At 41.3% G+C, this 27690-nt stretch overlaps 1 protein-coding gene and 1 pseudogene across 2 annotated transcripts; both read left to right on the top strand.

Moving 5' to 3' along the window:
* Window positions 1-530: 530 nt before the first annotated feature.
* On the top strand, window positions 531-27048 carry ARF4 (ADP ribosylation factor 4). The gene is made up of 6 exons (XM_010360468.2): window positions 531-1162; window positions 13308-13388; window positions 13762-13871; window positions 21344-21415; window positions 23043-23168; window positions 26116-27048. The coding sequence occupies exons 1-6, from the start codon at window positions 1096-1098 to the stop codon at window positions 26200-26202; spliced, it is 543 nt and encodes a 180-aa protein (XP_010358770.1). The 5' UTR covers window positions 531-1095; the 3' UTR covers window positions 26203-27048.
* LOC104660183 lies at window positions 11895-12300 on the top strand (annotated as a pseudogene). Its single transcript, XR_747681.2, has one exon. The product of XR_747681.2 is annotated as a 40S ribosomal protein S26-like (transcript).
* Window positions 27049-27690: the final 642 nt, after the last annotated feature.

Raw genomic sequence — 27690 nt, 5'->3', positions numbered from 1 at the left:
ATTAATCATTGTTGTGAATTTAAGAAGGTGTAGCAGGCAGGGCACGGTGAGCCACCGCGCCAGGCCTGATCATAAATACTTTTAAAGTAAGAGGCTTTCCACTTCCTCAACCTAAGGAGTAAGTCTTTCATGCTGCTTCTAGGAGAAAAAGTACAAGAAAAGCAAGACTTCCTCGTTGCCGTTGCCTTCTCTTTAAAAAGCAATAGCCGATGAACATGTCTTGGAGCGCTCTCGCCTTGACAGAATTAGAGATCTTCAGAACAACCTGGCGTGGTGGTCGAAGCGTCTCGCCTTAGCTCATTAGGGTGCCACAGTTTCTCAGCTCACAAGTCGGCTTTTAACCACTTTTCTCCGCAAAAGGCCGGGCCGGTCTTCACGCGTTAACTAAGGCAAGCGTCCGGCCCTGTGTGTGAGACGTGTAAGTTCATGGCATCAGGGAATCCCCATCGCGCGTACCCTAATAGAAGAGGACAGGGTTCCTCACCTAACCCATAATGCTCAGCTCGCCTTTCCGGAAGCAAGTACTATCACCCCGACAATGCCTTTATCCGAGCGGAAGCGTCTCGCCCTGAGTCTGATTGGAAGTGACGAAGCGAGGTATTGTGGGACTTTGTCCGTCTCCCAGTACGCATGTGCCCCAGCCGGCCTCTCCCGACTCTTGGAGCCACGTCCAGACGGTGGTGTCGTCGAGAGATGCACGTCAGCGAAACTGGCCAATCCTCTGAGTGCGCAAGCGCAGTGGCTTGGGCGCACCGGAAGCGCAGGGGGATGGGGCGGCGGTGACGCGATTCTGTCCGCGTTGGAGGGGCCGGGCCGCTGCTGGAGTCGCCGCGGCCGCCGCGTGACGTGGCACAGCCAGATCCTAAAGGCTAGAGCCGGAGCTGCCGCGCCAGTCGCCTAGCAGGTCCTCTACCGGCTTATTCCTGTGCCGGAGCTTCATCAGCACAGCGGCCAGCGAGACGTGCCCGCCTCCCCCTTTCTTCCTCCGCTCTTTCTCTTCCCTCTCTTTTAGTTTGCCTGGGAGCTTGAAAGGAGAAAGCACGGGGTCGCCCCAAATCCCTTCTGCTTCTGCCCATCACAAGTGCCACTACCGCCATGGGCCTCACTATCTCCTCCCTCTTCTCCCGACTATTTGGCAAGAAGCAGATGCGCATTTTGATGGGTGAGTGAAGGGCTGCGAGTCGAGGCGGGACCTGGGAAAGGCAGAGTCTCCACAATTCAGGTGGCCTCTGGGCCTGTTTTTCTTTCCTCGCCGTGGTGGGGGAGGGGCGTCGGGTCGGGGGTCGGGAGGAATTCTTAAGGGGGAACAATGGAGCGGAGGGTGAGCGATCCCTCCCCAGATCTGTCGCCAGACGAGGCAGGGACAGGGCTTTGGGCAAGATTTCTTCTTTCTGGACTTGACTTTTTCCCCTTGATCTTATTGAAAGCTGGAAAGCGTTAGGCAGAGATGTGGGGAAAGCCAACTCTGGGAAGCAAACACTTGGTGAGGCCTTTTCTGGGGGTGCGATCTGCATACCTTCTTGCCCGGGTGTGGACAGCGGTCAGGAGGGAGGCAGAGCCACTCCAGCCTTTTCCCTCCCCCTCCGCGCTTCGTGTACAGTCCCTGCACACTCCGTTGGTATGTGAGCCAGCGGCCACCCGGAGCCTGGAGTCGCCCGGGGCAGGAAGTTGCGGTGGCCAGGGAGCACCCAAGGTTTCTGAAGAGTCTGGAGTCCTTCAGCGCTCACTTTGCTAAACTTGGCCTTGCACTGGATTCCTTTTCAAGTTTTTCTCTCCTTGTTAATCTCATTCTCCGAAAACCAAGCTTATCTTCTATTTCTTTGGCTATTTTCAAAAACTTTAAATGTATTTGGTTTGTTTTCCTAGGTTTTCAGACTTATTTTTAGCCGGCTTAAAGTCTAATGCAAAAAAACGAATTTTTAAAAAATACCTGATAAAATTTCAGTAACTGAACTGAACATCATGACGCTGAATTTTAAGGTAGTCTTGTTAAATAGTAACTACAATTTTAAAATTTCTTTTTAGAAAATTGACTTTTAAAAAACTGCTTTTTAGGGGGCGTGTTTTTGCTCAGCTAAGGGAGAAGGGCTGTCAGTTGGCTGATGTAAGCAACCGCTCCCGGTTACTGTGACCTGCCTACAGCACAGCTGAGCTCCATGGACTAGAATAACGCTGAAAGAAGCCCCTCTAACTTTGAACGTTGAAACTTACTGGTTCATTAGCTTGTGTTCTACCAGAGGAGGTTTTATTTTCTTTCTTCCTTCCTTTCTTTCCTTTTCTTTTCTTTCTTTCGACGGAGTTTTGCTCTTGTCACCCAGGCTGGAGTGCAGTGGCGCAATCTCCGCGCACTGCAACCTTCCACCTCTCGGGTTCAAGAGATTCTCCTGCCTCAGCCTCCCAAATAGCTGGGATTACAGGCATGCAACACCACGCCCGGCTAATTTTTTGTATTGTTAGTGGAGACGGGGGTTTCACCATGTTGGCCAATCTGGCCTCGAACTCCTGACCTCAGGTGATCCACCCACCCGGGCCTCCCAAAGTACTGGGATTACAGGCGTGAACCACCATGCCCGGCCGGAGGTTTTATTTTCGAACTGTACTACCATCGAAAGCTTTCAAACACAAGCTTCTGTAATATTTCAAGGTATATAAAGAGTAACAGTATATACATTGGCTCATGTTTAATTTTCCTCTTAATTCAGCGTATTTACATTTTGTGAAACAATTGTTTATGATTCATAAAGTATTTTCTCTTTCAAAGTTTCTTAGATTTCCTTTGTCAAGAGAACAGAATTATTTTAGGAGGGCAAGCATATTTAAGTTTTAAGTGACTGAAAGTTGGCAGTCTGAAAAAGGATCGGAAGTTAATAGGAGGACTTTGGACTGCGATAAATGAATTTTCAGCCTGTTCTTTAAAGAGATTTAACAATATATGGTTGTGTTCCAGAACACGTAGTATATTGGTCTTTTTACTTAAGATTTATTGTAAATAAATTGCTATTTTTTGTTTCCTTAGTTTTTTGTGATTGATGAAAGTATCAGAGGGGCAAGGAAGATAGAAGTATGCTAGATTTGAAGAAAATGGGAGAGAAAAAATATTGAAGTTTCTGCATTTGTGCGGAGGACTTAGGAGTTACTTGTTTTGAATGTTTTACTCAGGCATGCTATTGTTTTGCACTTTAATTTTGGGATAATCAGTTTTCCTTGACTAAAAACACTTCAGTCACAAGATCAACATTTATGGTAACTCATCAAAGGAGGTATCAACGTACGAGGGAGATATGTGCATGAACAGGGAAAAAGGTGGTTTGGAAGTTTGATAATTCTTAATTTTTCTGTCAGGCTTTATGAGTGACAGCAAAAATAATAGATCACTTTTTTTTTTCTACCCCATTCAACTGTTGGAATTATTGGTTAATGTTTTACATTAGTGTGTTTCTTTTTTCTTTATAAAGCTTAGATAAGATTCATGTCCTCCTGAGTCAGTGTTTTTTTCAGACTTTACCATTTTAAAGTATAAAGGAGATAGGAGTTAGCTGATGTCTCAGGTTTGCCAAACTACTGTGAAGTTTTAAATTTAATTCCTACACCTGCTGTTCTTCCAAAAGTTGAAGTAACTTTAAAAGATGTTGGAAGTTAGCTTGTAGTTAACTGTAATTAAAAAACCAACACAGTGTATCAAATTTAACATAATCTGGACTATTGATTGACAGAAATTATGTACTAGTTATAAGAGGAAGTTATGCGAGTGATGGTATTGCCCATGCTCCTCGAGTTAGAAAGCAACAGCTTCTGGCCAGGTGTGGTGACTCACACCTATAATCCCAGCACTTTGGGAGGCCAGGTTGGGAGGATCGCATTGAGGCCAGGAGTTTTTGACCAGCCTGGTCAATTTAGCAAGACCCCATCTCTAGTTGAAAAAAATAAAAATAAAGCAATAGCTTCTGTATTTAATTTAATTTAATTTTTTTTTTTTTTTGAGATGGAGTTTCACTCTTGTCTCCCAAGCTGGAGTGCAGTATGGCACGATCTAGGCTCACTGCAACCTCTGCCTCCTGAGTAGCTGGGATTACAAGCACCTGCCACCAAGCCCAGCTAATATTTGTGTTTTTAGTAGAGACGGGGTTTCACCATGTTGGCCAGGCTAGTCTCAAACTCCTGACCTCAGGTGATCCAGCCGCCTTGGCCTCCCGAAGTGCTGGAATTACAAACATGAGCCATCACACCCGGCCAGCTTCTGTGTTTTGTATATATTTTTAAAATAATTATTTTTTTTTTCCTTTTGAGTAGCTAAGACAACAGGGACATGCCATACGACCTGCCTGGCTAATTTTTGAAATTTTTTGTAGCAAGAAGGTCTCACTATCTTGCGTATTCTTGGGCTGAAGCGATCCCCCCACCTTGGCCTCGAAAAGTGCTGGTGTTACAGGGTGAGCCACTGAGCCTGGCTGCATTGTCCTATTTTAAGTCTGGTTTCTGTATCTTGATCCATGATAAGATGTAATGTTGTTAAGTGAATCCTTAAATTATGTATATATCCAAAAATACTAATGTGTTCTGCAGAGGAATTATTAATTCTGATCTCTTTACTTTGAACTTTCCAGTTCTTGCCTGTTGAACAGCTGAAAAAGTGTTCATTTTTAAAAGTTTGCTGATACCAGTGTAGTGTAGTATGCCACTGTAGTTCTGTATTGTCTTGAATGTGACTGTGGTTTTGGGGGTCTAGAGATGTTTGGGAGAAAGGATCCTATATTTGTCACTTTAAAAAATATTACCAAGCTAAAGAGTGTTTTATATTTGTTTCTTAGCATATTTTGTAAATCCATCTATTTATGTAATTTTTTTTCCTCCTGATTCTAAAAGTAGTATATGTTCCTTCTGTTACATTTAGAAAACAGGTAAAAGAATAAAGTGATAATTACCTATCTGTAATTCCACTATTCTGTCATATTTACTCTCAGCCTTATTTTTGTTTTTATTTTTTGAGACAGGGTTTTGCTCTGTCAACCATACTCTAGGGCACATACAAGTGGCATGATCATAGCTCACTGTAGCCTTGAACTCGTGGATTCAAGCAATCCCTCCTGCCTTAGGCTCTGGAGTAGCTAGGACTACAGGCACCACTATGCCCAGCTAATTTTAAATTATTTTGTAGAGAATGGGGTCTTGCTCTGTTGCCTAGCTGATCTCAAACTCCTGGACTCAAGAGATCCTCCTGCCTCGACCTCCCAAAGTGCTGGGATTACAGGTGTAAGCCACCATACCTGGTACACGCTCAGTCAGCCTTTTAAGAGGAAGTTTTTGTTCCTCTAAAATTGTAGTTGTGATATTTAGTTTTGTGTCCTCTCTTTTTGATTTAGCTTATTACAAGCATTTTCTCAGGTTATTGGTTGAACATGTAACTGCCAACCTTTGAAAAAACAGGCTCTTCTCATTATGTGAATATAGGAAACAGAAAAGGCAAAAATCCTGTTTCATGCCACTGGTTGATAGGTACAGCCATCCTTAGATGCATCCTTTTGCATTATTACAGTAGTGCAATAGGCTGTCAGAAACTTTGCTAATTTGCTGCTAATTAACTGATAAAAATGCAGATGTTTCTCATCCGTGCATAGAAGCAGAACTTAAGTTCACATTTTTCCATATACCTGGTGGCCTCAGTTTCAGTTTGGATGGTCAAGCCTCTGATGAATTCGATAAAATATATTTGAGACAAAGTCTCTGTGTGTCACCCAGGCTCGAGTGCAGTGGTGCAATCTCGGTTCACTGCAACCTCCACCTCCCGGGTTCACGCAGTCCTCCTGCCTCAGTCTCTCGAGTAGCTGGGATTACAGGCCCCTGCCACCATGCCCGGCTACTTTTCATATTTTTAGTAGAGATAGGGTTTCACTATATTGGTCAAGCTGGTCTGGAACTCCTGACCTCAGGTGATCCACCTGCCTCACTCTCCCAAAGTGCTGGGATTACAGGCATGAGTCACCGTGCCCAACCAAAATATTAAGATACAGTATGTCCACTAGAAAAACCTGAAGTCAGGATGGCAGTATGTAAATAGTATTTGAGGTCTCTGGCATCAGAACTAGGGTTTTTTGGTTCTGGCTTTTTAGAAATTTTTTTAAAAATTGAGATATAATACGTATACCATAAAATTTACCCTGTTAAAGTGTATAGTTCCATGAGTTTTGGTATATGTATTGACAAAGTTGTGTAACCATCACCATTGTCTAATTCCAGAATTTTTCATCATCCCTCAAAAAAACCTGATACCCATTAGTAGTAATTCCCATTCCCCCTTCTTCCCATCTTCTGGCAGTCAGTAATCTCTTTTCTGTTTCTATGGGTTAATCTATTCCAGACACTTTATTTAATGGAATCATGATTTATGGCCTCTTATGTCTGGCTTTTTTCACTTGGCATGATGTTTTGAAAGTTCATTCATAGTGGACGGGCGCAGTGGCTCACGCCTGTAATCCCAGCACTTTGGGAGGCCGAGGCGGGCAGATCACGAAGTCAGGAGTTTGAGACCAGCCTGTACAACATAGTGAAACCCTATATATTCTAAAAATACAAAAATTAGCTGGGTGTGGTGGCAGGCACCTGTAGTCCCAGCTACTCAGGAGGCCGAGGCACGAGAATCCCTTGAACCTGGGAGGCAGAGGTTGCAGTGAGCTGAGATTGTGCCATTGCATTCCAGCCTAGGCGACAGAGCAAGACTCTGTCTCAAAAAAACAAAAGGAAAAGAAAAGAAAAAAATTCATTCATATTATAGTGTATATTAGTCCTTCATTCTTTTCATTTTTTTCCTTTTCATAAAATCCACATAAGCACCTCATTTCTTTTGATGGCCAAACAGTAATTACATTGTATGGATAAACCACATTTTATTTATTCATTCATCAGTTGATGAAAATTAGGTCGTTTCCACTTTCTAGCTCTTCAACATTTATGAACAAGTTTTTGTGTGGACATGTGTTTTAAATTATCTGATAAATACTTAGGAGCGGAATTGTGTCATGGTAACTGTCTTGAACATTTTGAGGACCTGACAAACGTTTCCATTTTACATCCTCGTTTACATCCCACTAGCAATGTATGAGGGTTCTAATTTCTCTGCAAGACTTAGGTTTTTAAATATCTGTTCTTTTTCTGTGATTATGGGGGACATTTCTGGACATTAAATGTCTCATCTGTAAAATTGTAAAATGAAAGATTATTGTGAGGATTAAATTCCAAAAATGTATAGAATCACCTAGTACTATGCTTAGAATGCAGTAAATATTCAATTTTAAATTTTGTTTAAAATTATTACGCAGCATGGGCACCATGGCAAGACCTCATCTCCACAAAAAAATTTTAAAAATTAGCTGGGCATGGTGGCGTGCCCCTGTAGTCCCAGCTACTGGGGAGGCTGAGGTGAGAGGATTGCTGGAGCCTAGGAGTTTGAGGCTACAATGAGCTGTGTTTGCACTACTGCATTCCAGGCTGGGTGACAGATCGAGACCCTGTCTCGAAAAAAAAATGTATATATATACACACACACACACACTTAAAATTATGAAGGTATATTTCAAACTTGTAGATAATTTGAAAGATAAAGGAAAACGTGAAAAATCTTTTTATCCATCTGAAAATACTCTTTTGTCTTTCCAGTCTTACTCCTTTCTGCAATATTTTTTTCTCCCTCAAAGTTGAGATCATTGGATCTAACTTTTTTTTTTTCTTTTTTTGAGACGGAGTCTTGCTTTGTCGCCCAGGCTAGAGTGCGGTGGCGCTATCTCGGCTCACTGCAGACCCTGCCTCCCGGGTTCAAGCCATTTTCCTGCCTCAAGCCTCCCGAGTAGCTGGGATTATAGGCGCCTGCCACCGTGCCCAGCTAATTTTTGTATTTTTTAGTAGAGATGGGGTTTCACCATCCTGGGCAGCTGGTCTTGAACTCCTGACCTTATGATCCACCTACCTTGGCCTCCCAAAGTGCTGGGATTTCAGGCATGAGACGCCGTGCCTGGCCAGATCTAACTTTTTAAATTTAAAATATAAGTATTTCTTGCTGCCCTAATTATGGGCAAAGGTTTGTTTTGTGGGGACTTTTTTGTTTGTTTTTCTGAGACCGAGTCTCGCTCTGTTGCCCAGGCTGGAGTGCAGTGGCGCCGTCTGGGCTCACTGCAACCTCTGCCTACTGGGTTCAAGCTATTCTCCTGCCTCAGCCTCCTGAGTAGCTGGGATTACAGGCGCCCACCACCATGCCTAGCTAATTTTTGTATTTTTAGTAGAGATGAGTTTCACCATGTTGGCCAGGCTGGTTGTGAACTGCTGACCTTGTGATCTGCCCACTTCAGCCTCCCACAGTGTTGGGATTACAGGCGTGAGCCACAACGCCTGGACTTGAGACAGGGTCTTGCTCTGTTGTTCAGGCTGAAGTGCAGTGGTGCGATCATGGCTCACTGCAGCCTCAATCCCCTGGGCTCAAGGGATCCTCCTTCCTCAGCTTCCCGTGTAGCTGGGAATATAGATGCGCACCACCCTAATTTTTTGTTTGAGACAGGGTCTCAACTTTGTTGCCCAGGGTGAAGCACAGTGGTGTGATCACAGCTCACTGCAGCCTTGACCTCCTGGGGTCAAGTGATCCTCCCATCTCAGCCTCCCCCAGTAGCTGGGACTTCAGGCATGAGCCATTACACCTGGCCAAATTTTTTTTTTTTTTTTGAGATGGAGTTTTGCTCTTGTTGCCCAGGTTGGAGTGTAATGGTGTGATCTCGGCTCACTGCGACCTCTGCCTCTCAGGTTCAAGCGATCCTCCTGCCTCAGCCTTCCGAGTAGCTGGGATTACTGGCATGTGCCACCACACCCAGCTAATTTTGTATTTTTAGTAGAGACGGGGTTTCTCCATATTGGTCAGGCTGGTCTCAAACTCCTGACCTTAGGCGATCCACCTGCCTTGGCCTCCCAAAGTGCTGGGATTACAGGTATGAGCCACCATACCCCAGTCACACCTGGCAAATTTTTGTATTTTTTGTAGAGACAGGGTTTTGCCATGTTGCCCAGGCTGGTCACAAATTCCTGAGCTCAGGCGATCCACCTGCCTAAGCCTTCCAACGTGCTGGGATTACAGGTGTGAGCCACCAAGCACAGCTTCCCAGTGAATTTAATTTTTCTTTTTTTTTAAAGATGGATCTCGCTCTGTTGACCAGGCTGGTTTCAAACTCCTGGGCTCAAGCAATCCGCCCGCCTCCGCCTCCCAAAGTGCTAGGATTACAGGCGTGAGTGACTGCCTGGCCAGCAAAGATTTCTGAGGTAGTTTTCCTGCTATATTAAACACTTTGGTCAAAGTGCAGGTCTTGTTAAGGAGAACAAGTATTATTCCAGTACATCTTTCAATACAGTTGCTTGTTTCTGGACACAAAGGGGAGGGAGGACATTGCTGGGCTATACAGATTAGTCTTATCTCGGCTAGTTGAAAATTGGTAATAGTTTTCATTTTGTGGAGAAATTTCACTGCCAAATATTGCAACATTAAGGAAATACATAAGAAATGACTAAAGTGGCTCGAAGTTGTTGGACCAATATGTTTTTGAGTAAAGAACTCTAAGTTTTAAGTGATGACAGTATATGTTTAATTCGTGCATTAAAGCTTAGAAATAGCTTTTTAAGAAACTTAATTTGCATTTATATAGCATTGTTATTTTTGATACAACTGCATAAGATACATTCTGTGTTGCTGTGAGCCATTAAACTGTTGTCTTGTAATTTATATTTAGAAAATAATTTGTGGATGCTTAAAAGTCATTATGGGTAAATTATTTTTTCCCCTGGAATTCTGGGGTGACCTAGAAATGGTTGCATGATTTTTAAACACTTCCCTTTTTGAAAAAGTAAAATGAGTATATAAAATACTATATATTTAAAGCCCTCAAGCAGTCATCTTCAAAAAGATACATCAGGAAATGTAAACAGCCCAACATTTTAATTAAAAAAAAAAAAAATCTACTTGGACAGTTTTTTTCCTCTTTTCTTAAAAGTAATACATGTTTTTTGGGTAAAAAATTCCTATCAGTAGAGGAGCAAGGAAACTATTAATTATTCATACAAGCACATATAAAACCTATTAAAAGAAAATTTGGAGTACCTACATGCTTTTGTATAATTTAAAATAATATAATCATGATTTGTCTTGGATTTCTTCCATTCTTTGTTAATATTTTTGGATTTACTTTTTTTTTTTGAGACCAAGTTCCGCTCTTGTTGCCCAGGCTGGAGTGCAGTGGCATGATCTTGGCTCACTGCAACATTCGCCTCCTGGGTTCAAGCGAGTCTCCTGCCTCAGCCTCCAGAGTAGCTGGGATTACAGGCATGTGCCACCACATCCAGCTAATTTTTGTATTTTTAGGAGAGACAGGGTTTTACCATGTTGGCCAGGCTGGTCTCAAACTCCTGACCTCAGGTGATCCGCCCACCACAGCCTCCCAAAGTGCTGGGATTACAGGCATGAGCCATGGCACCAGGCCTTACATTGTTTTTAATTGGCAATCTGAGGTCCAGTTGGACCTCTGGTGATAACTGGCAGGTACCATAGTTTTGTGTGTGTGCGTGTGTATGTGTTTCCTAATCAGCATCTGTTTCATTTCTGACTTGGCTGAATCATATTTGAACTTAAAGGTTAATTTTAGTTAACTTAAAAATCTGATGCTTTCAAGAGACAGCTTTGTTGAACCATTTAAAGATCCAGTTGTTTTTTGCCACCCCCCCTTTGTTTTATATCTTGTTACTAAAGATGCCAAACTTTAACGTAGCTCCTTTTTATGTATTTTTTAGAATTATGTTTTCTGATCTTTTTGATACTGTTCCATACTCAAAAAATAAAACACTTGTGTAACAGTTGGTTTTTATTATTATGCTCATGAATGAGGGCTTGATGTGGGCTGATCACATTGACTAGTATTTGGGAAGAAATAAACCTGTATCCCAGTATGAAGTGGGAACAGGGTTTTACAGGACAAAGGAATAAAAGGCTTGAGTCTCCAAAAAGAACTTAAAAGTTATTGTTGGTAGGGTACAGAGCAGAAAGGGTTGGTAAGAGGGTGGAAGGAATCGGAATTGCCGGTAGCCTTCAGTTCTGTTTTGGACTAACTGATAAAAGATAGACTTACTTGCATAGGAATGTAAATTAGATAAGTGAGATAATTTCAGCTCTTTTTTAACTTACTAAGCATTGCTTTTATGTGCTAAGTCATGCTTTGATTTAAATATTAATACAGTGTCCTTGCTTAAATCAATACTCAATTGAATTGATATAAAAATCTGTGATAAATCCAGGCAGCCAGATATGATATCCTAAGAACAATGATAGATTCAGTGAGGTTATTAGATATTGATCTTTCATTTGTGAGGGCTTTAACAAACACTGCAGAATATTCAGGTTTTGAGAGATTCATACTTACAAGCATTTAATTTGTTCTTCACTGTCACCCTAATAAAGAGGTATAGCCTCTTGTTCTAGTGTGGATTTTTTTTCACAAGCAAACACATTCCTCCCTACTTGTACTTCTGCCTCAAAAAATGAATGATTTTAAGAATTTAGGTCGGGCACAGTGGCTCACACCTGTAATCCCAGCACTTTGGGAGGCTGAGGTGGGCAGATCACCTGAGGTCAGCAGTTCAAGACCAGCCTGGCCAACATGGTGAAACCCCGTCTCTACAGATAATACAAATTAGCTGGGGGATGGTGGCACATGCTTGTAATCCCAGTTACTCGGGAAGCTGAGGTAGGAGAATTGCTTGAACCTGGGACATGGAGGTTGCATTGAGCTGAGATCATGCCATTGCACTCCAGCCTTGGCAACAGAGTGATACTCTGTCTCAAAAAAATAAAAAAGCTCTCTTTGGTCCGTAAGTCCAAAATGACAAAGAAAAGAAGGAACAATGGTCGTGCCGAAAAGGGCCGCGGCCATGTGCAGCCTATTCGCTGCACTAACTGTGTCTGATGCGTGCCCAAGGACAAGGCCATTAAGAAACTCGTCATTCGAAACATAGTGGAGGCCGCAGCGGTCAGGGACATTTCTGAAGCGAGCGTCTTTGATGCCTATGTGCTTCCCAAGCTGTATGTGAAGCTACATTACTGTGTGAGTTGTGCAATTCACAGCAAAGTAGTCAGGAATCGATCTCGTGAAGCCCGCAAGGACCGAACACCCCCTCCCCGATTTAGACCTGCGGGTGCTGCCCCACGTCCCCCACCAAAGCCCATGTAAGGAGCTGAGTCCTTAAGACTGAGACAGACTATTCTCTGAAATAAAATGGAAATTGTACTTAAAAAAAAAATAAAAAAATAAAAAAAAGAATTTAGATATTACTTATATTGTAGATGAATGTGATAGGGCCATTTTTATAACACAGGTTAATAAGACTTTGGTTTTCATTTTGGCATATTTAATGTTGAAATGGATTTAAGCAGGGATAAAATTGGCTTCATCTTCTTTTATTATCATTATAAGGTCACTGGGACATAGTTATATAAGATCACTAGAACACAGTTACATCACTAGGACATAGTTATACCAGTGTATTTTTACCCCTTAACATCAAAATCTGTTACCCAAATTTTACTCTGTAAATAAGAGAAAATACTTTTACAAATCTTAAGATAATTCTTTATTCACTTATGTGTTCTCTGAATCAACTTCTAATCTGTGTTTTATAAAATGGTAGTATGGCTGGGCACGGTGGCTCACGCTTGTAATCCCAGCACTTTGGGAGGCCCAGACTGGTAGATCACTTGAGACCAGGAGTTTCAGACCATCCTGGCCAACATGGTGAAACCCCATCTCTACTAAAAATACAAAAATTAGCTGGGCGTGGTGGTGGGCGCCTGGACAACAGAGCGAGAGTATGTCCCCCCTCTCTGCTGCCCCCCCCCCCGCAAAAATGCTGGTAGTTCATAGAATTAATAAGGTCTTGAATTGGAAGAGATCTTAGATGATCTGATCCAGTCCCTTTATTTATGGCTAATTTCTCTGACCTCAGTGTCCTAAAGTCACTCAACTGGTTTGTGGCAAAGCTAGAGATTAGAGCCTAAGTCAGCTATATACTCGTTTCCTTTTACTAGTACATGCTGTCTCTCTTGGTCTAGAAAGAAGAATGGAAAGGTTTTCTGTAGGAAGTGTTGCCTTTGGGAATCAGAAATAAGATCATTTCATTTCTAACTCATTTGTGTCTTGAACAGTCAACTTCTACTTTTGAACTATAAATTTACTGTAAAATTATTTCTTGGAGTGTGCTGTTGGTCTGGATTTTAAATCTATAATGTCTTCTTCTAGTTGGATTGGATGCTGCTGGCAAGACAACCATTCTGTATAAACTGAAGTTAGGGGAGATAGTCACCACCATTCCTACTATTGGTAAGAAAGTTTACAGATGACTTTATATCATGATGATATGTTGTAAAGTGAAATATATACAGTCTCGTTTTGAGACTGTCTTTTTGTTAAGCATGTTGATTATCTTAGAAGTACTTTTAAAACAGGCTGGGTGTGGTGGCTCATGCCTGTAATCCCAGCACTTTGGGAGGCTGAGGTGGGTGGATCGCTTGAGCCCAGGAGTTCAAGACCAGCGTGCATAACATATTGAGACCTTGTCTCTGTTGATGTTTAGGTTTAAATATATTTTTTTTAATAAAAAGTAGTACTTTTAAAACACTAAGAAAATTCCACAATAAAAGGTTTTATTTTCTTAATGACGCTGCACAGCGGTCATTTTTGTTTTTCTTTGTAGGTTTTAACGTGGAAACAGTAGAATATAAGAACATTTGTTTCACAGTATGGGATGTTGGTGGTCAAGATAGAATTAGGCCTCTCTGGAAGCATTACTTCCAGAATACCCAGGTAAGGGATACTATATGTTTTTATAACTTTTCTTTGTGGGTTTCATGCTCTAAAGTTTATGTTAGTATCTGGTATTTACTTGGATATTGGTGTTGACTATGAGTTGGCATTTGTCTTATCACCACTTACACATTCTTCAGTGGACTCTCACTTATGCCTCGAAGGCTGACTTATATAGGGTGGAAGAGTTGTAAGGCACTTATGGTAAGTGTTTGGAAGATGGGGTGGGTGCTGGCGTACTTCTCAAGAATAAATTAGGTCTCTTATCCATAGTTCTTTGCTTTCCATCTTAGTTTAGAAAGTAAGGTCTGTATAAACTGTCATTGTAGTTTCTGATGAATGTAAGACAATTGATAGTCCTTTGTTTAGCTCAGTTACTTGTTTACTTTATTAAATACATTAAGGTCAGTTTGCTGCATTGATTTGTAAGATATTTTTATATTGCCACATAGTGTGTATATATAATACTGGCATGGAAGAGACTTTAGTGATCCTGTAGAACAAGAGTTCTCAAATTTGGGGGTGGCACGTAAGAATCACATGGGGAACTTTAAAAATCCCAAGACCTGGATCATCCCCTAGACCACTTGAATCAGAATCTCAGGGGATATAATCCAGGTACATAATCCAGGTACAGTGGTGTTTCTTAAACTTTAATATGCATATCAATCTCTTGGGTATTTGTTAAAAATACACATTAATTCCGTAAGTCCTGGCTAAGGCCTGAGATTCTGTATTTCTAGCAAGTTCTTGGGTTGTGCTGATACTACTGGTCTAGTATCTTACAGAACAGCACTATTGACATTTTGGGCTGGGTTATTCTTTGTTGTTGGGTATGGGGAGGGCTCTCTATGCATTGTAGGTTGTTTAGTGGCATCCTTGTCCTCTACCCACTAGATGGCAATAGCAGCTCCCCTCAACTAGCAGCCCAAAATCTCTCCACACCTGCAAAATATCCCGTGGGGCAAAATTGTCCCCTGCTGAGAACCACAGTTCTAATCTAACACTCTTACATATGAGGAAACTGAAACTTGTAATGACTCACCCAAGACGGGAGAGTTTCTTCTTACTCTTCCTTTGTTTAACCTGATCCCACCTCAGTTGTTTTTTCTACCACCCAAGGAATTTGTCAGTTTTTGTTTACTAATTAAGTTGGTAATTATTTTTTAAGTGGATATCACTGCCACTTTATATGTTTAAGATTTGCAGTGTCATCTTGTTATCCAGCTCTTAAAACATTGCATACAAGTGGGGTTTATTGCCATTAGGTGGCAGTGAATACCTTGGGTGAGTGGCTGGGACAAGCAGATTTACATAGTATGTCATATTAAATAAGTGGTATACTTTTTTATTTAAAAACGAGAATGTTTAGGCCAGGTGCAGTTGGTCACATCTGTAATCCCAGCACTTTAGGAGGCTGAGGTGGGCAGATCATGAGGTCAGGAGTTCAAGACCAGCCTGACTAACACAGTGAAATCCTGTCTTTGCTAAAAATACAAAAATTAGCCGGGCATGGTGGCGTGCACCTGTAATCCCAGCTACTCAGGAGGCTGAAGCAAGAGAATTGCTTGAACCCGGGAGGTGGAGGTTGCGGTGAGCCGAGGTTGCACCATTGCACTCCAGACTGGGTGACAGAGCAAGACTGTCTCAAAAAAAAAAAAAAAAAAAAAGAATGTTTATGGTCATCAATACAGCTATGACTAGAAAAGATATTTGATACAGAGGCACATGCTTTAAAAAGCTTCATTATGGAAAATGTTAAATACAAGGTGAACATTGCTTATCCGAAATTCTTGGGACCAGAAACCACTGTTTCTGATCTCAAAATTTTGGAATATTTGCATTGTACCCAGTTGAGCATCCTAAAATCCAAAATCCGATATACTCCGGGGAGTTTTTCCTTTGTCACGTTGGTGCTCAGAAAGTTTTGCTTTTGGATTAAGGAAACTCAATCTGTATACATAAAAATAGAGAGAATAGCATAATAAACTCACATGTATATATTATGCAGCTTCAGTTAACAGGATATAACCAGTGCTATGTTATTTGATATTCATCTCTAATATGCTCTACCCTCTGGACCGGTTTTTAATTTTTTTTGAGATGGAGTTCTCGTTCTGTCACTCAGGCTAGAGGGCAGCGGTGCAATCTTGGCTCATTGCAGCCTCTGCCTCCCGGGTTCAAGTGATTCTCCTGCCTCAGCCTCCCAAGTAGCTGGGACTTCAGGCATGCGCCACCACACCTAGCTAATTTTGTATTTTTAGTAGAGATGGGGTTTCATCATGTTAGCCAGGCTGGTCTTGATCTCCTGACCTCATGTGATCCACCTGCCTAGGCCTCCCAAAGTGCTGGGATTACAGGCGTGAGCTACCACACCTGGCCAACATATTTTGAAGAGTTAGATATGAAGTAAAACCTTGCTAATCCTTAAGCCTAATAATTCTTGACCAAGGGTAACCCTGGGTTTATCCCTAGATTTCTTTAGAATGCTTTGTAATTTACTTCGCGTTCTTAATTTGAGATTAGACCCAATTCTGGCCTCTTTGGACCACCTTAGAATTAACAGTCCAAGTACTACTTCCTAGGGAGTTCATGCTAGCTGGGGAAAGCTTTATGTGTTACCTGATAGAATCAAAGCTGAGCTCTTAGCTTGCATTCCCAGCATTACTGATCAGTTCTTCTAGCTATAAAATTTTTTTTTTTTTTTTTTTGAGACGGAGTCTCGCTCTGTTGCCCGGGCTGGAGTGCAGTGGCCGGATCTCAGCTCACTGCAAACTCTGCCTCCCGGGTTTACGCCATTCTCCTGCCTCAGCCTCCCGAGTAGCTGGGACTACAGGCGCCCGCCACCTCGCCCGGCTAGTTTTTTGTATTTTTTAGTAGAGACGGGGTTTCACTGTGTTAGCCAGGATGGTCTCGATCTCCTGACCTCGTGATCCGCCCGTCTCGGCCTCCCAAAGTGCTGGGATTACAGGCTTGAGCCACCGCATTTAAAAGAAACTATAAAGGCCGGGCGCGGTGGCTCAAGCCTGTAATCCCAGCACTTTGGGAGGCCGAGACGGGCGGATCACGAGGTCAGGAGATCGAGACCATCCTGGCTAACACGGTGAAACCCCGTCTCTACTAAAAATACAAAAAATTAGCCGGGCGACCTGGCGGGCGCCTGTAGTCCCAGCTACTCGGGAGGCTGAGGCAGGAGAATGGCGTGAACCCGGGAGGCGGAGCTTGCAGTGAGCTGAGATCCGGCCACTGCACTCCAGCCTGGGCAGCAGAGCGAGACTCCGTCTCAAAAAAAAAAAAAAAAAAAAAAAGAAACTATAGCTTTAACCATGTTTCTAACTTATACTAACAAACCATGGCATAGTGTTCCTCTTATTAGATAATTCCAACTAATTTGCCATTCTAAATAATTAAGCAAATATTTGGCTTTTAAAATAATCTCATAGCAGCTGGGCTTATCTGTAGAATCCTAGCTTTTCTTCACTCTTGATTCTAGGCTGTTCCAGGAAGAAAATAATTAGGGATTAATTCCTAAAATAATTCTCCTTCTCAATGTTACTTTGGGACTGATAGCATTATTTGCATTTTAAAACAAATAAAGGCTGGGTGCAGTGGCTCATGCCTGTATTCTCAGCACTTTGGGAGGCTGAGGTGGGAGGATCGCTTGAGCTCAGGAGTTTGAGGCCAGCCTGGGGAACATAGCAAGACCTTGTCTTTACATTTAAAAAAAAATAAAATGAAATAAAAATGGAAAGTTAGTAGTCAAGATAAAATTAGGTCCCTTTTAAGGGCATTACCTCTTGTAAAGGATAGGTTTCAGGACCAGGTACTATGGCTTGCGCCTGAAACACCAACACTTTGGGAGGCCATGATAGGAGGATCACTTGAGGCCAGTAATAGTTCAAGACCAGTCCAGGCAACAGAGTGAAACCCTGTCTCTACAAAAAAAAAAAAAAAAAAAAAAGATTACCTGGGCATGGTGGCATACTCCTGTAGTCCCAGCTACTTGAGAGGCTGAGGTGGGAGGACCACCTGAACACAGGAGTTGGAGGCTGAAGTGAGCTATGGTTGTGCCTCTGTACTCCAGCCTAGGGGACAAAAGGAGACCTTGCCTGTTTTTTGAAAAAAAAAATGGAAGGTTTGGTTCTAAAAAGGAATAGCTTTTGAAATATGGAAAGGAAGAGACAGATTTGGTAAATAAATGCCTGTGGTAAGCCAAGCACAATGATAGCTCTTTTCTCTTTGACTGCATTTAATCTTTAACAAGCTTATGAAGTTAGTAGTATTTTTATTTTATTTAGACAAGGCATATTCAAGGATTAGATAATATTATAACAAGTAGTGTAAGATTTGAATTTGAGTCTGTCTTTCCAAGCATCAAACATTATTTTTTGTTTTTGAGATGGGGTCTCACTCTGTTGCCCAGGCTAGAGTGCATTGGCACTATCATGGCTCACTGCAGCTTCAGTCAACCTCCTGGGCTCAAATGATCCTCCCTCCTCAGCTTTCTAAGTAGCTAGGACTATAGACACGTGCCACCACGCCCTACTAAAATTTTAATTATTTTCGTCGAGACAGGGTCTTACTCTGCCCAGGCTGATCTTGAACTCCTGACCTCATGTGATCCTGCCACCTCAGCCTCCCAAAGTGGTGGGATTAGAGGTGCCATGCCAGCCAAAAGTTTTTTCAAAGGATAGATATTTAAAGTGATGGTTTGCCAGGTGGTGTAGATGCAGTGTAAAATAAGATTAAAAAATTAAGTGATCGGCCGGGCGCGGTGGCTCACACCTGTAATCCCAGCACTTTAGGAGGCCGAGGCGGGCGGATCACGAGGTCAGGAGATCGAGACCATCCTGGTGAACACGGTGAAACCCCGTCTCTACTGAAAATACAAAAAAATTAGCCGGGCTGGTGGCGGGCGCCTATAGTCCCAGTTTTTAGGGAGGCTGAGGCAGGAGAATGGCGTTAATTCGGGAGGTGGCGGAGCTTGCAGTGAGCGGAGGTTGCCCCATTGCACTCCAGCCTGGACGACAGAGCGAGACTCTGTCTCAAAAAAAAAAATTAAGTTATGGTTTACACAGAGATAAAGGAAATGGACTTATAATTTGCTAAAACAAAGGAACTTGTCATTTAATGGATGTAAAATAAGTGTTAGATACCCCTGGAGAGCCCAGTACTGTGATAATCCTGAGAGGTAAATAGAAAATGATACAGGATGGGTCTGGGCACGGTGGCTCACACCTGTAATCCCAGCACTTTGGGAGGCCAAGGCAGGCAGATCACCTGAGGTCAAGAGTTCAAGACCAACCTGGCCAACATAGTAAAATCCCGTCTCTACTAAAAATACAAAAATTAGCCGGGTATAATGGTGGGCACCTGTAATCCCAGCTACTCAGGAGGCTGAGGCAGGAGAAGTTGCTTAAACCTGGGAGGAGGGGTTTGCAGTGAGCTAAGATGGCACCACTGAACTCCAGCCTGGGCAACACAGCGAGACTCTGTCTCAAAAAAAAAAAAAAAAAAAAAAAAGATGTAGTATAGTCCTTTGCCCTCCGTGAATGTAATCTAGTTACTTTTTTTTTTTTTTTGAGATGTAGTGTGCCCTTGTCACCCAGGCTGGAGTACAATGACACAATCTCTGCTCACTGCAGCCTCCGCCTGCCGAGTAGCTGGGATTACAGGTGTGCCACCATGCCCAGCTAATTTTTGTGTATTTAGTAGAGATGAGGTTTCACCAGGCTTGTCTCGAACTCCTGATCTTAGGTGATCTACCTGCCTCGGCCTCCCAGAATACTGGGATTACAGGTGAAAGCCACCATACCCAGCCTAGTTACTTAAATAAATCAGTAGTACAAGACAATCTGTGATAAGTGACATGATCAAAAGTACTTTCAGGGTCAGGGTTTATCTTTTTTTTATTATTATTATTTTTATTATTTTATTATTTTTATTTTTGCCCCCCTTTTCTAGCTGAAAATTCTATAATTTCCCATTTGAAAGTTTTTAGAAAAAGAGTTCAACTAATTGCTTCCTAATTCCTTCCATTTCTCTTGTAGTATAGAATTCTAATAATGGGCCAGGTGCCATGGCTCATGCCTGTAATCCCAACACTTTGGGAGGCCCAGATGGGTGGATCACTTGAGTCCAGGAGTTCAAGACCACATGGGCAACATGGTGAAACCCCATCTCTACAAAAAATAGAAAAATTAGCCAGGTGTGGTGGCACACACCTATAGGCCCAGCTACTTGGGAGGCTGAGGCGGGAGGATCATTTGAGCCCAGGAGGTCGAGGCTGCAGTGAGCCAAGATTATGCCACTGTGCTCCTAGGCAACAGAGTTGAGACCCTGTCTGAAAAAAGAAGCTAATATTTGTATCTCTGAGAATTGATACTACCTTCCTTTTTTTAAAGAATGTCTTAAGTAAATCTTTCTTTCTCTCTCTGTCTCTCTTTCCCTCCCTCCTTCCCTCTTTCTTCTTTTCAAGAGATAGGGTTTTGCCATATTGTCCTGGCTGGTCTCAAACTGCTGGGCTCCAATGATTCTCCTGCCTTGGCTTCCCAAAGTGCTGGGATTACAGGAGTGAGCCACTGCGCCCAATCTTGGAGTTTTCTCGGTAACTTTTTCTTAAGATGTCCTCCTGATTCTAGAGTTGGCAGGCGGCATTCTGGAGCAAGTTAATTTTTTCCTTCCATGATAAAGCAGATAAAAACAGTAGTGCACCCACTCCCGCTATCCCATCCCCCTTTTATTACACTCTATACATGACTTTGACAAAATAAGCTAATTCAGTTAGTAAATTCATGGTTTTATTTGTTTGTTTGTTTGTTTGAGATAGGGGCTTGCTCTGCCACCCAGGCTGCAGTGCAGTGGCGTGATCTCAGCTCCCTGCAACCTCCATCTCTTGGGCTCAAGTGATCCCTCCCACCTCAAGTCTCCCAGGTAGCTGGGACTACAGGAGTACACCACCACGCCTGGCTAATTTTTGTATTTTCTTGTAGAGACAGGCTTTCGCCATGTTGCCCAGGCTGGTCTCCAGCTCCTGAGTTCAAGCGATTTCAGGCCTCCCAAAGTGCTGGGATTACAGGATGAGCCACCATGCCTGGCCAAATTCACAATTCTTTAGGATCCTTGATTTGTTATTTTTCTTTTTGTTCCTACTTTGTGGCTATTTTGGTACCTGCACTTAAATGTGAGAGTACAGAGGGAAGAAGGGAAAATAGATACAATTTATTCTTAGGGTAGTTGAGGAAAGTAGTTAATTGGTGAAGAATAAAAAGTTTTTAGATTTGAAATGGCACTAATAAACTTACAAATAGTTCTCAAATCAGCTTTTAGCATTACAGCTTTAAATTCTTACTTTTAATGAGACATTTCCTTCCTAATGTCTAACCATTGGTACCATTTTGCTGCCTACACTTCTGTTTCATATAGAGAATGTCATTTAACTATTAAAATTTACTGAAACCATTTTTCCCCAGGGTCTTATTTTTGTGGTAGATAGCAATGATCGTGAAAGAATTCAGGAAGTAGCAGATGAGCTGCAGAAAATGGTAAGAATATACTTTAAATTTATCATTTTCAAGGTGTGCTTTTCTGGGTGAAACTGGTGGTGTTTTAGTACATTTTAACTATGATTAGTTTACACAAGTGGATTTGGGGGGGCTAGAAATAAACTTAAGAAACTATATTATCCACAGGTTCTTAATGTACTTCAGAATCTCTTATAGAGCATTTTGAAAAACACATGGAAGAGTAGCTACTTCAGTAAATTGGGAGGAAGGGCAGAGCAGCTTTTTTTTTTTTTTTTTTTTTTAGAATGCCTCATGGGTAATCTTGATGCCTATCTCTGGCTGAGGATATCTGATTTAGCTCAGTCCCTTATTTTACAGATACCAAATCTATAGTGCTGTAGCAGTTTTGACCCTAGGAATCTTGGGTCAAATGTTTTGTTCCCAAGGTCATCGGTTCCATTTTCTCTATGCTGTGCCAATAATTACTTCAGAAATGTTTTTTAATAGTAACCATTTAAGGATAAAGAATTTCTTCTGAAAGTAGAGATAAACGTTTGGTTCACAGTGGCATTTTGCAGCCTTGCCATATATTGGATTTCACGTGTTTGTGTTGTTAAATGTACTAAATGGAGGAAGACTGCTGAGAATCCTTGTCATGATTTTAAACTTGTAGCCATAAAATATTTACTGAAATGAAATCTTAATTATCATTCATTCCTCCTAAGACTAGAGAGCAGTTTGTAAAACCATTGTGCCAGTATATGTGTAACTAAGTCATTGTTGGATTTTTGCCTGAGTCAAATGTCACCAGCTTTCCCTCTTTAAAAAAAAAAAAAAAAAAACTGTTAAGACGTACTTCACATACTATAAATGTTATCCTTTTAAAATGTGCATATCAGTGGCTTTTAGTATACATAGTTGTACAACCATCACCACAATTAATACTAGAAAATTTTCATCACCCCCAAAGAAATCTTGGAACCATCAGCAGTCACTCCCATTTCCTTCCTCCTACACCACACTCCCAGCCTCTGACAGCCACTAATTACTCTGTCTCTATACAGTCACCTATTCTGGACATTCATATAAATGAAAACATACAATGTGTTCTTTTGTGACTGACTTTTTTCACTTAGCATAATTTTTCAAGATTCATCTATATTGTATCATGCACCAGTACAACTTCTGTTCTTGGTACTTTTTTTGTATTTTTCATGATACTGCCAACGCCCAGATAATTGTGTTATTGTCCCACTGTTGTTAGAAAGGATAGAAGTCTGAAAAGAATCATCATCTAAGTACTTCTGCTACTAAGTACCATAAGATCCTACCATAAACATTTTATTCCCACATGTGTTTCTTGCCCTTATCAGTCCTGACAATGGGTAATCATGAAGGCCGAATGATGAGTGATTTGCTTTAATGGGGTGTAGAATGATTGACTTGAAAAACAGTTCTGTCTTACTTGAAGGCATATGATTGTTTGCTCTGGATTTAAAAACTGAAGGATATGAGACTTCAGTTGTAAGAGTGAACTTTGTGTAGAGAAATTAGGTTAATGTTTAATAATGTATTTAATGCTGAGTAAAGCATATATAGGAAGACAGTTAGTTTCAAAACTCGGATTCTGGTTGGTAGTTGCTAATGCCTTACCTTTTATTTCCAGCTTCTGGTAGATGAGTTGAGAGATGCAGTGCTGCTGCTTTTTGCAAACAAACAAGATTTGCCAAATGCTATGGCCATCAGTGAAATGACAGATAAACTAGGGCTTCAGTCTCTTCGTAACAGAACAGTAAGTATTTGGAAGTTGATATTAACCTCTTGACTATTAAGACTTACTAGGATAGTTGTGTAAGCTAGTATTCAGTTTAAACATTTGTTATCTCCTTTGGACGAATAATAAGCACATCATTTATTTAAAAATATGGTAATAAACTTTAAATACCTTTATTTCATTTTTGTAAAGATATAGAAAACTGCTGTAGAATAGGTCTAAAGATTATTGATAGTCTTTTTTCTTTTTCTTTTTTTTGAAGGGGGAGGTGGAAGGAATGGAAAGAATATTATTGATAGTCTTAATTTTAATTTTGTATCTTTTAAATAACCCTACAGCAAATATTTTGAAATCTAGCTCTCTTATTAAGGGTCCAGTAATGTTTGTTTGCTTGTTTTAAAAGTGGAGATGGGGGGCTGGGCACTGTGGCTCATGCCTGTAATCCCAACACTTTGGGAGGCCTAGGCGGGCGGATCATCTGAGATCGGGAGTTCGAGACCAGCCTGACCAACATGGAGAAACCCTGTCTCTACTAAACATACAAAATTAGCCGGGTGTGGTGGCACACACCTGTAATCTCAGCTACTCCAGAAGGCTGAGGCAGGAGAATCGCTTGAACCCGGGAGGTGAAGGTTGTGGTGAGTCGCGATCGCGCCACTGCACTCCAGCTTGGGCAACAAAGAGCAAAATTTGGTCTCAAAAAAAGTGTAGATGGGGTCGCACTTTGTTGCTAAGCTGGTCTTGAACTCCTGGACTCAAGCAATCCTCCCACTATCTCAGCCTACCAAAGCGCTGGGATTCCAGCCATGGTGCCCAGCCTTGTCTGCTTGTTAACAGCTTATGGAGGAGACCAGGTACCACGGCTCACACCTGTAATCCCAACACTTTGGGAAGCCAAGGTAGGAGGATTGCTTGAGGCCAGGAGTTCGAAACCAGCCCAGGCAACAAAGTGAAACCCTGTCTCTACAAAAATAAAAATTAGCTGTGTGTGGTGGCATGCGCCTTTAGTCCCAGCTACTTGGGAGGCTGAGGTGGGAGGACTGTTCGAACTCAGAAGCTGGAGAGTGCAGAGAGCTGTGATTGTGCCCATTGCACCCCAGCCTGGGTGACAGAACTAGACTGTTTCTTTAAAAAAAAAAAAAAAATTATACTTCTCTAAAATTGCTTGTTATTTTAGATCAGTGATTCAGCAATGGAGATAAATTATCAGAAACTTAGTGTCATAGGCTTTTTACAGTAGTTTTGCATTAACCTGTAAATAAGGCAAATACTATGGCTGTGGTAAAAAATGAAACAACAAAGAACCTATTGCAGGCTGGGCACAGTGGCTCACGCCTATAATCCCAGCACTTTGGGAGGCCTAGACGGGTGGATCACGAGGTCAGGAATTCAAGATCAGCATAGCCAAGATAATGAAACCCCGTCTCTACTAAAAACTACAAAAGAAAATGAGGCGTAGTGGCAGGCATCTGCAATCTCAGCTACTCTGGAGGCTGAGGCAGGAGAATCACTTGAACGTGGGCGGCAGAGGTTGCAGTGAGCCGAGATCGTGCCACTGCACTCCAGCCTGGGTGACAGAGCAAGACTCCGTCTCAAAAAAAGAAAAAGAAAAAGAACCTATTGCCTGTTTGAGATATCTCAGGCTGATTTGAAGAACATAAACTGGGCCAGGTGTGGTGGCTCACACCTACCTGTAATCCCAGCACTTTAGAAGGCGAAGGTGGGCGGATCACTTGAGACCAGGAGTTTGAGACCAGCCTGGGCAAACATGGTAAAACCCTGTCTCTACTAAAAATACAAAAATTAGCTAGGTGGTGCATGCCTGTAACCCCAGCTACTTGTGAGGTTGAAGGCACGAGAATATCTTGAGCCTGTGAGGTGGAGGTTGTAGTGAACTGAGATTATGCCACTGCACTCCAGCCTGGGCAACAGAGTGAGTACTCTGCCTCAAAACAATCAGTCAATCAATCAGTAAATAAGCAAGCAACACTAACTGTAAATGATACAAGGTTTCCATGCTGTGAAGGTATGAATTTGAGCCTTTCCCTAGCCTCCTAGGTTACTGAGATATGGTAGTCAAATAATTGGCAACATGGTATACCTGCAGTGGCCTTGCAGCGTTAAACTGATCAAAAAAATTAATAAAAGTAAACTATGTCTTAAATGTAAATTGTTTTGTAGGTTTTTTTTTTTTTTTTTGATACTTTCACACAGTTACTAGAGATAAGATTCATTACCATTTAAAAACAAGAACTTTTTGGAATGCATGAGACTAAAGATAGTGAAATTATCTGAAAAGCCTGCCTTTAAAATATCAGCAAACCCTACTCTTTCAAAAATTGCCTCTTCTACTTTGAGTTTAGTTTTATGGGAAACGAGAGGTATAAAAACCAGATGGATGGTTTATTAGTTACTAATTTTCCCATGATTTCTCTTTTCAGATTAAGTGGTAGAAAGTTTACTAAAAGGGAACCAAAAACCAGCACTGAAAAAAAACCTGAATGACTGAGGGGGGAAAATCTGGTCTAAATATAATGAATAGGTAGAAGTAGCTTGATTGATTGATTGATTGATTGATTGAGATGGAGTCTCACTGTGTCGCCCATGCTGGAGTGCAGTGGCACAGCCTTGGCTCATTGCAATCTCCAGAATAGGTAGAAGCAGCTTTATTTTTTAAAAAATAATTAAAAAGGTAGAGACAAGGTCTCACCATGTTGCCCAGGCTGGTCTCGAACTACTAGCTCGAGGATCACTAGCTCAAGTGATCCTCCCATCTCCGCCTCCCAAAGTGCTGGGATTTATAGGTGTGAGCCACCACACCCAGCCATAAGTAGCTTTAAATATGGTAGAGTTTTGTGAGAAGCAAGAGGTGTGAGAAGACTCTTAAGTTTGATTAAGACAGTTTAAACACTGGTGTTACATATTAACTTTGTTAATCAAGTATTTTCTTGTCTTTTCTTTACAGTGGTATGTTCAAGCCACTTGTGCAACACAAGGAACTGGTCTGTATGAAGGACTTGACTGGCTGTCAAATGAGCTTTCAAAACGTTAAATGAAACTGGATATCTAACCAAGGACATGTTTGATAAAATTGGCCTAGGCTTGTTACAACAAAATTAGTTTGTATCTTGGTTATTAAACAGTATCTGGGACTCGTTTGGGCAGAATATTATTTTGTTGCCAATTATTGTTTACCAAGTATAATGTTGCTATTTAGCAATGTGCTTGGTTTTAAAGAAATTCTCCTTGGGAAAAAAGTATCCTTTTTAAATTTTACTTCCCATAAGTGTAAATGCCTGGACATAGCTATTGTGAAACCTTTAAATAAATTGGTTTGAGTGCTTTTTGAGCCCCAGATAAATAATGTTTTAAAGTTATCCCCTTGCTACTTTACTGATACCTTTATCATTCCTGAGACAGTCTGCTAATTTAAAAATGTAGCATTCCATTTGTATTTATTTCTCTCTCTTGCCAAAAAGATTTTCTAATACTGCTTGTACCAGCCACAGAAAGATCCAAAACACTACTCAGCTCTCTTGCACTGAGGAAATTTTTTCCCCCTACATTGACTCCTGGCCTACATCAGCCAAACTTATACCTTGGTGGGGTTTGGATTTGATAGCTAATTAGTTCTGTGCTGGCTGCAAAGAATTGAGATTTAGATGGTTTTTAATACTCAGCAGATTGTCTTCCTTTATATTGTGTCTTTTTTATGTTGCATGTTGCTTTTGTTATCAGCCTGATTTTTTTGCTCAGTATATGATAATTCTGCTGATGTTTATTTTATTGGGCAGACATATCTTCATTAAGAGTTTTTGGAAAACTCATCAAATTCGATGAATACATTTTCTGCATAACCCATTTGGAATTATTCCTAATAAAATGATAAAATACGTAATTGTGTGTGTTCTTTTTGAGTCTTGAAGGTATTTGAAATGTATTTTCTATTTAGCAAACTGCTTGCATATTTTATGTACTGTGAACAGTAATACAGATCCCACTGGTAAGTCACTAATTGTATAAAGTGGAGATCTGGGTTGTTTTCATGTGTATAACAGCATGGGGAACATTATTAAAAAGTTAGTTTTCTAAAGTCAGATCAAGAGTAAAAGGAGGGCCTGGCATAGTGGCTCACGCCTGTAATCCTAGCACTTTGGGAGGCTGAGGCAGAAGGGTCACTTGAGACCAGGAGTTGAGATAAGCTTTGGCAATGTAATAAGACCCTGTTTCCCCTGGTTCTACTTAAAAAACTAAAAACAACAACAACAAAAAAAAAAAAAAAATGGGGGGGAGAGTAAAAGGCTGTAATAAAATGAACTGCCCAAAAAGCATGTATGTATGTGTTTTTTAGTTAAGGTTAATTAAACAAAAGAAATTCAGATGCTACTTGTATGGCCAATATAGAGACTTAGTGATGCTACTCTCCTACAAAAAACAGTTTCACAATCACTTTTTAACAGGACAAATTTTAGAACTTCAACAGAAAACTGCATATAATTCATATAAAGGTATACCTCATAAACTGCATCTATTACGTTGT

The sequence above is a fragment of the Rhinopithecus roxellana genome, chromosome 1, assembly GCF_007565055.1.
Source record: "Rhinopithecus roxellana isolate Shanxi Qingling chromosome 1, ASM756505v1, whole genome shotgun sequence".
NCBI lineage: Eukaryota > Metazoa > Chordata > Mammalia > Primates > Cercopithecidae > Rhinopithecus > Rhinopithecus roxellana.
The sequence above is the reverse complement of the archived record's forward strand: the minus strand, read 5'-3'. Positions and strand labels throughout refer to the sequence as shown.

Excerpts from the sequence above, each read along its gene's own strand:
- ARF4 (XM_010360468.2), top strand. The coding sequence starts at position 1,096 with ATGGGCCTCACTATCTCCTCCCTCTTCTCCCGACTATTTGGCAAGAAG. Across the intron at positions 1,163-13,307 it reads GCAGATGCGCATTTTGATGG|TTGGATTGGATGCTGCTGGC; the intron begins GTGAGTGAAGGG and ends GTCTTCTTCTAG. Across the intron at positions 13,872-21,343 it reads ATTACTTCCAGAATACCCAG|GGTCTTATTTTTGTGGTAGA; the intron begins GTAAGGGATACT and ends ATTTTTCCCCAG.